At 38.9% G+C, this 13,356-nt stretch overlaps 1 protein-coding gene across 5 annotated transcripts in view; it reads right to left on the reverse strand.

Annotated features, from left to right (window-relative positions):
- Positions 1-300: 300 nt before the first annotated feature.
- plcg2 (phospholipase C, gamma 2) overlaps positions 301-13,356 on the reverse strand; it is a 181,651-nt gene continuing 168,595 nt past the window's right edge. For 3 of the 5 annotated variants that reach the window (XM_077515502.1, XM_077515501.1, XM_077515500.1), the window contains 6 exons: positions 4,939-5,078; positions 4,668-4,776; positions 4,421-4,588; positions 3,361-3,449; positions 3,088-3,260; positions 301-1,249 (listed from right to left, as the gene is read on the reverse strand). In XM_077515502.1, coding sequence (XP_077371628.1) covers positions 1,207-1,249; positions 3,088-3,260; positions 3,361-3,449; positions 4,421-4,588; positions 4,668-4,776; positions 4,939-5,078 — 722 coding nt within the window. In that variant the 3' untranslated portion in view covers positions 301-1,206. Of the gene's footprint in view, positions 1,250-3,087; positions 3,261-3,360; positions 3,450-3,521; positions 4,589-4,667; positions 4,777-4,938; positions 5,079-13,356 lie in introns of those variants that run through there. The other 2 variants (XR_013282723.1, XR_013282722.1) reach the window with 2 other exon arrangements.

Genomic DNA, 13,356 nt, shown 5'->3' on the forward strand with positions numbered 1-13,356 from the left:
CATTTTTACGAGAAAGTAATTTTCCATTATATCACAGAATTTTCCTGGTGCCCCAGCTGCTGGAAAATTACTGTTATTTATTTATTTATTTATTTTACTGTCCAACTTGCTTCACCAAACCACCCTGACCACTGCTGACGAGCAATATGTCCCAGTTCTGGAGTAACGTTCTTGTGGTGTTAAAAATGAGTGTCTTAAAGATGGTTTGATTCTGAGAAGAAACAAAAATGCACCGGGGGTGCACATGAATATTCCCTTTGTGGCCTGTGTAACAACAGCAATAGTCAACAACAACCTCCAGTCTTTGGTAGCTTGAGGTTTTTAATGGGTACTCAGCAGAGCAAAAACAAACAAATAAAGCAAAGACTCTCCGTAACTTCTGCCAACAACTCGGGTTGAACGTAGCTCCTTCTCAAAATGTAAATATCTTGGTCTCTGAGTTGAGACGTACAACAGACTACTTATGACACTAGTTGCGACTTCATATTAAGCAGGGTTTTGGCACCATCTTGTGGCACCTTAGGTCATTACAGAAACAGTGGGGTGGGGGCGTGGGGGGCTCCCATTTTCAGAGTTGAGTCAAGGAAATTGTGTTGCAATTTAAAAAAAAAAAAAAAAAAAGTTCCACAGATAAAAACACAAAATGGCGAATTTATCATAAACATTTATGAACCATAAACAGACAGTCAGTGGTTCACTCAACACCAATTTGAATGTATGCACAATTTGCAAACAAATGCAATTTACAATGGTCGTTGAATAACTGAGTGAAACTGTATGCATAATGGTCGCCACAGACACATTTAAGGACATATGTTAGACAGTAACTTCACAATTCCAAAACAATTGTCTGTCACATTTAGGCCAAATGCATACAAACAAGAAGGAATGACAGCAAATGTATTCTTAAGTGACTTTGCAAGGACAGCATTATTTTATGCTTTTACAGCTTAATGACAAAAATCCAAAGAGAAATAAAAATAAAGTAAGAAAGAATCAGAATGTAAGAGTTCATATAGAAATGACATTTAGAAAAATACACACCAGGGACCTTGTGACTGAATGAAGACTTTTGAAAACAGGGTCAAGCAAGAAAAAAAGATTCTTGGATTGAGATTTCTTGGGACTCAAACCTCACAGTTCATTTTATTGTCAGTGTTTCTCCACAAGTCATGCAAGCAGGACGACGCGAGGTTCGCTGTCTCCTCACGAATAGAATGTACTGCTTTTCACCTTCTTTTGTTTTGCTCTACAAGATACAACGGAAGCATTTCAACACACAGAAGAGTGATCTGTTTATATTTAAACATATACAGTGCGGTGAATTTGTATTTTTTTTGCCCCATTACCGAATTTTTTTCTTTTTCAGAAATGTTAAAATACTTTATGCCTAAATATTTTCTTTTTGACAATTTGGAGCCTACATCACTATATATGGCGGTTACTATTTAAGTGATTTAATAATAGGGATGTAACGATATCCAAACATCACGATAAGATAATTATCACGATATTGTGGGGAGGTTGGCGATCCTCGTTGTCGGGGATATCTTTAATGGATTTATTATCCTCTCTGTGTACTGTGGGTTTCGTCTACTTTAATTATTATCATCATTATTATTATTAAAATTATTATTATTATTACAGTTGAATATAAAAAGTAACTTCATTAAAAAAAAAAAGCACATTCCTTTTTTTTTTTTTTTTCCCCCCACCTAAAAGAACTGTAAAGGCCTCAGTATGCTTCTGCGACGGGCTCGCACGGGGGGGTTACGGCGTTGCTCCGCTCGTGCGTTTGCCTTCCGACTTGTGCGCAATACACATCACAATACACATCGGTGTCTGCTGGAATTTCACACCAAGTCCCGCTGTCGCTATGGCTGGGCCGCCACAGAGTGGCGATTCCTCTGCATTTTATGACGGATTCAGGAAGTTCAATTTAATTCAGAAACACGAAACAAAGCCGGGGGGAGAGTAAGTTCATCACCGTGGCAATTAATTATTGCCAATTTGCACCGGTGTCGGCCGTAAACTCGCCAAAACACAACAGCCGTGCGCTTAGCGAACACAGTTTTTTTTGTTTTTGTTTTTATTGTTGTTTTCCGCCTCTCGTCCCAGGCACATATCCACATGCACAGCCGTGGTCTCCGAGCAGGGAAGTCGATTTGCGCCGCCAATTGCCTTCACCGAAACTATCTGTGCGGGGGGCGGGGAGAGAGAGAGAGAGGAAAAAAAAGAAAAAACGCCATCGAACGGACCAATCAGAAGCGAGCTACGCCCCGCCATCTACGGCGTCCAAGGATTGGCGACGTGTGCACGTCAGCCGGCCACGAGCGACGCCCCCCGCACAGATAGATTCCGTGAAGGCAACTGGCGGCGCAAATCGACTTCCCTGCTCGGAGACCACGGCTGTGCATGTGGATATGTGCCTGGGACGAGAGGCGGAAAACAACAATAACAAAAAAAAAAAAAAAAAAACTGTGTTCGCTAAGCGCACGGCTGTTGTGTTTTGGCGAGTTTACGGCCGACACCGGTGCAAATTGGCAATAATTAATTGCCACGGTGATGAACTTACTCTCCCCCCGGCTTTGTTTCGTGTTTCTGAATTAAATTGAACTTCCTGAATCCGTCATAAAATGCAGAGGAATCGCCACTCTGTGGCGGCCCAGCCATAGCGACAGCGGGACTTGGTGTGAAACTCCAGCAGACACAGATGTGTATTGTGATGTGTATTGCGCACAAGTCGGAAGGCAAATGCACGAGCGGAGCAACGCCGTAACCCCCCCGTGCGAGCCCGTCGCAGAAGCATACTGAGGCCTTTACTTCCAAGCATTTGACACAATTAAGTGTGGTGACATCTGCTGGAGAAAAATTATATTTCATTTACACTCACATAGGGCCCTTTACTAAAACTAGAAACCGCGTTTTTTTTGTTTGTTTTTTAACTTGGGCTGTCTTGTGAGTTATAAAAATAGGCTTCATAATCTAAAACATTTAAGTGTGATAAAAATGGAGAAAAAAAATCAGTAGGGCACAAGTACTTTTTCACAGCACTGTAGCTGTTCCTTCAAAGCAAAGAAAGCTTACCTGTTCTCACTTGTGCTAGCTTCTCGAACAAACGGATTTGATGTGAAAGGTTGATAAGCGGCAGAGGAGAGCTGAATGCTTGCGTGTGTGTTGTACAAGAGTCCTTCGGAGCTGAGCTCTGCTTGTTTTTTCCTCAGTTGACTGGAGGAGGAATACAGCTCTTCTTCGCTGTTCTGACAGACATCATACATGGAAGGGTAAAGACAACCATATAGACAGCTAGCTGCAGTGTGGGAAGTCGATTGTGTAATTTGATATACTTAGTGTACTCACCTCTGGTTGTAATACTTTTATGTCAACTAACAGAGAGGCTAATTCTAAGTTTTCATTGTAGCCGTTCTTTAGAGGCACAGAACGGTAGCCTAAAAAGCAAAGAAGAAAACATTAAAAAAAAAAAGAATTACAATATATTGTTGCTAATTAACTTCGCTCACCTGAATGAAGATACTTTTTTTTCCCCGCAATTTTTGTAGTCAGTTTCTTCGCAATCATGCACAATGCCAATAAAAAATAAAAATAAAAATACGGATGTGACAACTAAAAATCCTTTTCTTTATGTCTGCGTAGATTTTCATTCATGGCAATCAATAAAGGTTGAACTGAGGCAATTAGACTCATTTGTTGAATTTATGTTTTTTTTTGTCTTTTTCTTTTAAATAAAAGTATGAATGATGGGGTCTGTGACAAATATTTTGTGTGCATGCTGTGGGCCACAAAATAAATGGAAGGCAGGACACAAATGGCCCCCAGGCGATAGTTTGGACACCACTGATTTAAAGTTTTAAATATAGACACGCATACATACAACCATAGTCAACCTCAAACATTTCTTGACAATATGTTAAATATGTCCTCACGAGTTTAAACATAACATTCTGATTAATATTACATTTGTGGAATATGAATTGTGGCACAAAATCCAGCCATTTTTATCCATCTCAGGGCGCGGCCATTTTGCCAACTGGTGTCGACTGAAGATGACATCACAGTTGCTCAGGCAATGACCAATCACAAGTCAACTGTTTTCTGAATCTGAGCTGTGATTGGTTGTTATCTGAAACATGAGCAACTGTGATGTCATCTTCAGTCGACAGCAAGTGGCAAAATGGCTGCCTTCTGATATTGATTAAAAAATTGCTGGATTTTGCTGCTTAAATCATATTCCACCAACGCAATATTAACCAGAATGCTGTAGTTAGACTAACATAGAAATTTTTCGGGGGTTTGACTTCCCCTTAAAAAGAATTTTGGAAAATGAAGTCATGGAAGTGGTGATTTACAATATGTAAAAAGTAAAAAAGTGATTTGCAAGAGATATGCAGCTTGTTCTCACCTGAACAGATACCTTTGACAGGAAATGTGGCCTGAGCGAGGAAGTTGGGATCTGAAAACACGTCTTCTTCATTGACCACAAAGCGCAGGAAGGTGAGCTCGGGCTCATACACTTTGAAGCACACAGGCGGTGTTGTAGCTTTCCACACCGGGTTCAGACCGTTATCCCCTGCAGAAAGACAGACATGCTGTAATTTTGTGTCACATTTGGTTCGTGTGATGAAGCCACTCAAATGATCTTTGCTTACGATAGACGGTGGTCTTGACCTTCGCTTCAGTGTGACCACATAGTTCAATCTCCACAAAAGGACTAGAAATTGAGCGGCCAAGCTTGGGAAGGTGTCTGGCAGCGATCACCTGCAAAAGACAAATTGGAGTTCAACTTGTAAGGGAGAGATTTTTGCTGGCTAATGTTGAGGTGCCCTTGAGCAAGGCATCGTTCCCATCACCACCTGTGGTTTGAACACCTGCTTCACTCTCAATCTCCCCTTGCATGTGTGCGATTGTGATTAAACATACCCTAATCACAATGTTGTACTTGACATCTTTCTTCTCCTGGTGAGGGTCATAGCTATCCGAGCGCATGACCTCTGGCTGTAGAATGTAACCGGTACGTCCATTCATACTGAAGAGGGAATGGTTCAGCTGCATGTATTTATCTGGGGGAACATAATTATGGAATAATTAGGCAAAAAATCCATTTATTTCAAACATTATGTACCCTTCTGATAAAAAAAAAAAAACCTAACCGACAATTCAATATCAATATATATTGCATATGTGATCAAGATCAATAGAGGGTGGTTAGTTTTGTGCCACAATTACAAGCACAGGAAGCAGAAGCAGCTGTCGAACCAAAGAAAAGTGTGCGCACACCAAACAAACAAAAGTCATTCAAATAAGTCGACTTGTTGTACGACTTTATTGTGCATACTAACCCGATGAAACATCTCCAGATGAATATGTGGGGTAGAATAAGGGAGTCTTTGATGTGCTTGCTCCAATGTTAGCAAGCTCCGACCCTCAGCATTGCACTCAAGTCATAATCAGGCAAGTCAAACATTAATGGATTTCGCTACAGCAGTAATGAGCCCGCTAAGAAGATAAAGTAGTCCTAAGATGGCTGGTCAACTGTAATGCATGCACTCCAAGAGAGTATTAGTTTGTGAGGTTTTTTTGATATGCTACACTTACGTTGTATTAACATTGAATGAAGGGCAATGTACCTGTATCAACGATACTACTTTGGGGTAGCCTCTTCCGCATGTAAGCATTTACGGTGCACTCACTGCTGGAGGAGCTTGGATGTAAACAACATTGCACATTATGAAGTACTGTACACAAATACAGTGTACATTCCTTGAAAATTAGTTTTACTACCATACATTTTGAATTATATTATTCCTCTTGATATGTGTTTTCGTTTTCTTTTTAATCATGTTAATTGTTTTTAAATGTAATCTTTGAGTAGTGTGATTCTTTTTCTTATTCACTAATCCAAATAAAGCATCTTGATGAGTATTGTGTTTGTGGAATATCATTAAAGCAGCAAAATCCACCCATTTTTATCTATCTCAGCGGGCGGCCATTTTGCCACTTACTGTCAACTGAAAATGACAGTTGTAATGACCAATCACAGCTCAACTGTTTTCTGAAATTGACAAGCCGTGATTGGTTACCTGAGCGCTGAGCAATGTTGGGAATAAGAGTGTTTAAACTAACTGTATTAGGTAACTACGTTCTTTTTTCATAAACGGACCAATCTAAAGAATTATTCTCTCCATATTTGAAACGGCGTCATCGTTATTGTATGTGAAACACGTTACGTTGTGCAGTTGTGTACACTTTTCCGGAAAGCTTGCTAAGAAAATGTCATTTGCGCACACTTTGAAGCACTGTTGTCATCGCACCTCGGCACAATAAAGGTGGGTCTTGACAGGGGAATTTGGAGTGATTTTTTTCATTTTGCAGGTGCCGCGGAAAGCATTACGGCTGGAACGATATCCAAACATCACGATACGATATTATCACGGTATGAAGCTCACGATACGATAATTATCACGGTATTGTGGGGAGGTTGCCGATATTTTAAAAAGGTCACAATATTGTAATAAAAAATTAGCTCAAAATAAAAAAAAAAGTACAATATTGTGCTTTTGTACATAAATGTTATTATTATTATTATGTTTCATTGTTATTACGTTATTATTATTATGGTATGTTGTTAATGCAAGTACACATTGAGTTCCTCCACATATTGACTTGCTTCACAGGCATATTATGTTCACCTTCATCTGACAATTAGCATAGATTTTAAACACAGAAGGGCCAAAAGATCCCGAATGAAAATTAAAATGCACTACTCAACTAGCCACGAGAGGGTGCTAGAACTGCACAAATGGAAATCAACCTGACTTTTTTTAACAGATGTGTTGTATTTCAATATCGTGAACATGACGACGACGATATTGTGGCAGTTTTAATATTACGATATTGCGATATCGCACTTATCGTTACATTCCTAGGAAGCATGTCACAACGTGTCTTCCTTCACAATGAACATGTTAGCATTTTAGCAAAAGTCCAAGTCCCGCGCCTGGAACTCATTCGGGTTTGACAACTTTGACAAGACTGACGTAGAAATAACAGTAGAGATTTGCTGAAAAACAGCCGCTATAAGGAGCAAGCTGACAATTCTGTTCCACCAAGAACCTTACGAGACACATATATATATATATATATATATATATATATATATATATATATATATATATATATATATATATATATATATATATATATATATATATATATTTTTGCTGTAGTAATTGGCAGTGATAGAACATACAGTATATGATATCTTATTATGGAGTGAGGCATTTGTGACAAATATTCACACCCTACAGAGCCTGGAGATAATTCATTGTCTAATAATAATAATAATAATAATAATAATAATAATAACTAGAGCTGCGAGCCGCTATAAAGGGCCCTCGCAACCCGGGCCACGTTGGGGTATTTGCACGTCGGGGTACTGGCAAGTTGGGGTACTGTTTCATAGGAAACCGTCTAAATAGTAAACGTCTTTGCCATGCTTTGTGTTTGTAAGGTTTCATGGAAAGGCAAAAAATGATGCAAAATTAACAAAATAAAATCAAAATGGATTGGCACATAGCTATAGAATACTTTTTGTAGATATTAGGTTAATAGGTATGTCTCCCAATATTCACACATCGAGCTGAATCATATAATCGGAAATACTTCAGAAAAATGTCTAGAGGGCGCTATAAAGCCATTTATTACAAATTGCACAACAAATCTATAAAATATTCATTCTCGTGAGAGGTCTGATCTGTGTGCAAAGTTTTGTGAGTTTTCGCCCATGTTTAGACTCTCAAAAAAAAGCATTTTTCTTCACAAACAATGCATCGCGACAGTAAAGGCGTGCGACAAAATAAAAAATTTCAAACTTTTCATCTTAAATAACCTAAGATGAAACACGGCAAAGAATGAAGACCATCTGATAAGTTTTGTAGAAAATATGACCCCTATTAAAAGGCCCCAAAAAATGGCTACAAATACCAAAGTAAATCAAAATGGCAGACTTCCTGTTTGGTTCAGCATATGGCTTTAGAAACCTTTTTGTAAGTCTTTGTACATCGTAGGGTGTTACATATGCCTCCAAATTTTCGTAGCTCGAACTGCTTCGTACAACTGGGAATGCTTCATTAAGAAGGATTTTTTTTCCTTTGCAAACTGTGCATGCCACGGCAACAGTGTGCGACGAAATAAGAAGCTTTGAACAACTTTTCATCTTCAACATCTTAAGATGAAACACAACAACTTTGAAGATGATCGGATAAACTCTGTAGGAGGAGTTCTTTAAAGTATGACCTCTAAAAAAGGCCACAAAAAATGGCTACAAATCCCAACGTAAATCAAAATGGTGGACTTCCTGTTTGGTTTAACATATGGCTCCAAGAGACTTTTTTGTACATCCTGAGCTCTTATGTATGCCTGCAAATTATCATAGCGCTAGGTGAAACGTATAACCGGGAATGCTTTGTTAAAGAGGAATTTTTTAGCTCAAAATGTGATGCCCGGCCCCTGGGGGACTTCCTGTTGGGTTAAGCACAGGGCGCCAAGAGACTTTTTTGTACATCTTGGGCTGTTACATATGTCTACAAATTTTCGTAGCTCTAGCTGCTTCGTACAACTGGGAATGCTTCTTGAAGAAGGATTTTTTTCCTTTGCAAACAGTACATGCCACGACAATAGCGTGCGACGAAATAAAAAGCTTTCAATAACTTTTCATCTTCAACATCTTACGATGAATCACACCAAGTTTGAAGAAGATCGGATAAACTCTGTAGGAGGAGTTCGTTAAAATAAGACCCCTATGAAATGGCCAAAAAATGGCAACATGTTCCAAAGTAAATCAAAATGGTGGACTTTCTGTTAGGTTTAGCATATGGTTCAAAAAGAGTTTTTTGTAGGTCATAGTCTGTTACATATGTGTACCAATTTTCGTAGCTCTAGATTAAACGTACAACCGGCAATGCTTCATTAAGTAAGAATTTTTTAACTCTAAATTTGATGCCTCGCCCCCGTCATATAGTATGTCAAAAACTTTAGATTTTTTACCATGATGTTGTCCCAGGTGTTGAAATGGTACAGCCCAAGTTTGAAGTCAATCGGGTTAACCGTGTAGGAGAAGCGGTCAAAAGTATGACCCCTGTAAATGTGCAAAAATGGGCCAAAATTGGACATTCAAATACTCATACCTCACTTCCTGTCAATTTTAGGTTACACCTATCAAAGAGGTTTTTGTTGTTCTGGATGTGCTACAGGTGCCACACAATTTTCATATCCGTAGGACAATCGTAGCGGGACAGGGATCCGTTTAACCTATGTAGGGGGCGCTAAGGAGCCATTTTTCTTTTGTCATGTATGGCGACTTTAAAATATCAAATATTTTGCCAGGCCTGACGTGTGTGTAAAGTTTGGTGAGTTTTCGGTCACGTTTAGTGTCTCAAAAATGCGATCGTTTGCGGAGAAGAATAATAACTAGAGCTGCGAGCAGCTATAAAGGGCCCTCGCAACCCGGGCCACGTTGGGGTACTTGCACATCGGGGTACTGGTACGTTGGGGTACTGTCAAATAGGACAAGGACCATCTAAAATGTTTTTGACAAGCCTTGTGTGTGCAAAGTTTTATCAAAAGGCCAAAGATGGTGTGCAATTCCCAAAATAAATTCAAAATGGCGGACTTCCTTTTAGGTTTAGCATACGGCTACAGAATACTTTTTGTAGGTCTTAAGCTAATAGGTATGCCTCCCAGTTTTCACAAATCTAGGTCAAGTCATCTTTAGTTGTGTATCGCTTGAATCATACAATTGGAAATGCTCCATAAAAATGCATAGAGGGCGCTATTGAGCACAACGTTGGGTTACTTGCACGTCAGGGTACTGGCACGTTGGGGTACTGTTACATGGAACAAGGACCATTTAAAATGTTAGTTTTTTCCATGCCTTGTCTGTGCAAAGTTTAATGAAAAAGGCCAAAAATGATGTATAATTCCCAAAATAAAATCAAAATAGCGGACTTCCTCTTTGGTTTGGTAAATGGCTACATAATACTTTTTTGTAGGTCTAGCATAATCATACAATCGGAAATGCTTCATAAAAATGTCTAGAGGGCGCTATTTATTGCAAATTGCACAATAAATCTCTAAAAATTCATGTTCATGACAAGTCTGATGTGTTTGCAAAGTTTCATGAGTTTTCACACATGTATAAATAAAAAAAAAAGAAAAGCAGCACTTGGCAAACAATGCATTGCTATGGCAACAGCGTGTGACAAAATAAAAAACTTTCGATTACTTTGCACCTTAAACATCTTAAGATGAAACACACCAAGTTTGAAGACAGACGGATAAATTTTGTAGGAGGGGTTCGTTAAAATATGACCCCTGAAAAAGGCCACAAAAAATGGCAACAAATCCCATCATAAATCAAAATGGCGGACTTCCTGTTTGATTTAGCACATGGTTCCAAGAGACTTTTTTGTACATCCTGAGCTCTTATGTATGCCTGCAAATTATCATAGCGCTAGGTGAAACATAACACCGGGAATGCTTCGTTAAAAGGAGTTTTTTAGCTCAAAATGTGATGCCCGGCCCCTGGGGGACTTCCTGTTGGGTTTAGCACATGGCACCAAGAGACTTTTTTGTACATCGTGGGCTGTTACATATGTCTACAAATTTTCGTAACTCTAGCTGCTTCGTCCAACTGGGAATGCTTCTTTAAGGATATTTTTTTTCCTTTGCAAACAGTGCATGCCATGACAACAGCGTGCGACGAAATTCAAAGCTTTCAATAACTTTTCATCTTCAACATCTTAAGATGAATCACACCAAGTTTGAAGATGATCGGATAAACACTGTAGGAGGAGTTCGTTAAAATAAGACCCCAATGAAATGGCCAAAAAAATGGCAACACGTTCCAAAATAAATCAGAATGGTGGACTTCCTGTTAGGTTTAGCATATGGTTCAAAAAGAGTTTTTTGTAGGTCATAGCCTGTTACATATGTGTACCAATTTTCGTAGCTCTAGATTAAACGTACAACCGGCAATGCTTCGTGAAGTAAGAATTTTTAAACTCTAAATTTGATGCGCCGCCGCCGTCATATAGTATATCAAAAACTTTAGATTTTTTACAATGATGTTGTCCCAGGTGTTGAGATGGTACATCCCAAGTTTGAAGTCAATCGGGTTAACCGTGTAGGAGAAACGGGCAAAAGTATGACCCCTGTAAATGTGCAAAAATTGGCAAAAATTGGACATTTAAATACTCATACCTCACTTCCTGTCTATTTTAGGGTACACATTACAAGAGGTTTTTGTTCATCTGGATGTGCTACAGGTGCCACACAATTTTCATAGCCGTAGGACAATCGTAGTGGGACAGGGATCCGTTTAACCTATGTAGGTGGCGCTATTTTACAACAGAAAAATGGCTCTTTCTGTTATCATCTATGGCGACTTTAAAATATCAAATTTTTCGCCAGGCCTGATGTGCGTGTAAAGTTTGGTGAGTTTTCGTTCACGTTTAGCGTCTCAAAAATGCGATTGTTTGCGGAGAATAATAAGAAGAAGAACTAGAGCTGCGAGCAGCTATAAAGGGCCCTCGCAACCCGGGCCACGTTGGGGTATTTGCACGTCGGGGTCCTGGCATGTTGGGGTACTGTCAAATAGGAAACCATCTAAATTGTAAACGTTTTTGCCGTTCTTTGTGTTTTTAAAGTTTCATGGAAAGGCCAAAAATGATGCACAATTAACAAAATAAAATCAAAATGGATTGGCACATGGCTATATAGAATACTTTTTGAATATATTCGGCATGCCTGCCAATATTCACACATCTAGCTGAATCATATAAACGGAAAGACTTCATAAAAATGTCTAAAGGGCGCTATTGAGCCATTTATTACAAATTGCACAACAAATATCTAAATAAAATATTCATGTTCCAGACAGGTCTGGTGTGTGTGCAAAGTTTTGTGAGTTTTCGCCCATATTTAGACTCTCAAAGAAGCATTTTTCTTCACAAACAATGCATGGCTACAGCAAAGGCATGTGACAAAATCAAAAAAATTCAATAACTTTTCATCTTAAATATCTTAAGATGAAACACTCCAAAGAATGAAGACGATCTGATAAGTTCTGTTGAAAATATGACCCCTATAAAAGGCCCCAAAAAATGGCTACAAATACCAAAGTAAATCAAAATGGCAGACTTCCTGTTTGATTCAGCATATGGCTTTAGAAACCTTTTTGTAAGTCTTAGGCTGATAGGTATCCCAATTTTTACAAATCTAGCTGAATCATAAAATACAAAACATTTGCAAAAGCTTCATAAAAATGTCGAGAGGGCGCTATTGAACCATGTATTGCAAATTGAATAAGAAATCTCTAAAATATTCATGCTTATGACAAGCCTGATGTGTGTGTAAAGTTTCATGAGTTTTTGCACATGTTTAGACCAAAAAAAAAGCAGCATTTTACTTGGCAAACAATGCATCACCATGACAATGGCGTGCGACAAAATAAATAACTTTCGATAACTTTGCATCTTAAACATCTTAAGAAGAAGCACACCAAGTTTAAAGACAGTTGGATAAATTTTGTAGGAGGAGTTCGTTAAAATATGACCCCGAAAAAAGGCCACAAAAAATGGCTACAAATCCCAACGTAAATCAAAATGGCGGACTTCCTGTTTGGTTTAGCAGATGGTTCCAAGAGACTTTTTTGTACATCGTGGGGTCTTATGTATGCCTCTAAATTATCATAGCGCTAGGTGAAACGTACAACCGGGAATGCTTCATTAAAGAGGAGTTTTTTAGCTCAAAATGTGATGCCCGGCCCCTACGGGACTTCCTGTTGGGTTTAGCACATGGCACCAAGAGACTTTTTTGTACATCGTGGGCTGTTACATGTGTCTCCAAATTTTCGTAGCTCTAGCTGCTTCGTACAACTGGGAATGCTTCATTAAGAAGGAATTTTTTCCTTTGCAAACTGTGCATGCTACGGCAACAGCGTGCGACGAAATAAAAAGCTTTCAATAACTTTTCATCTTCAACATCTTAAGATGAATCACACCAAGTTTGGAGATGATCGGATAAACTCTGTAGGAGGAGTTCGTTAAAATAAGACCCCTATGAAATGGCCCAAAAAATGGCAACACGTTCCAAAGTAAATCAAAATGGCGGACTTCCTGTTCGGTTTAGCATATGGTTCAAAAAGAGTTTTTTGTACCTTGAGGGCTGTTACATATGTCTTAAAATTTTGGTAACTCTAGGTGAAATGTACAGCCGGGAATGCTTCATTAAGTAAGAATTTTGAAACACAAAATTTGATGCCTCGCCTCTGGCGGACTT

The sequence above is a fragment of the Festucalex cinctus genome, chromosome 3 (assembly GCF_051991245.1).
Source record: "Festucalex cinctus isolate MCC-2025b chromosome 3, RoL_Fcin_1.0, whole genome shotgun sequence".
Taxonomy (NCBI): Eukaryota; Metazoa; Chordata; class Actinopteri; order Syngnathiformes; family Syngnathidae; genus Festucalex; species Festucalex cinctus.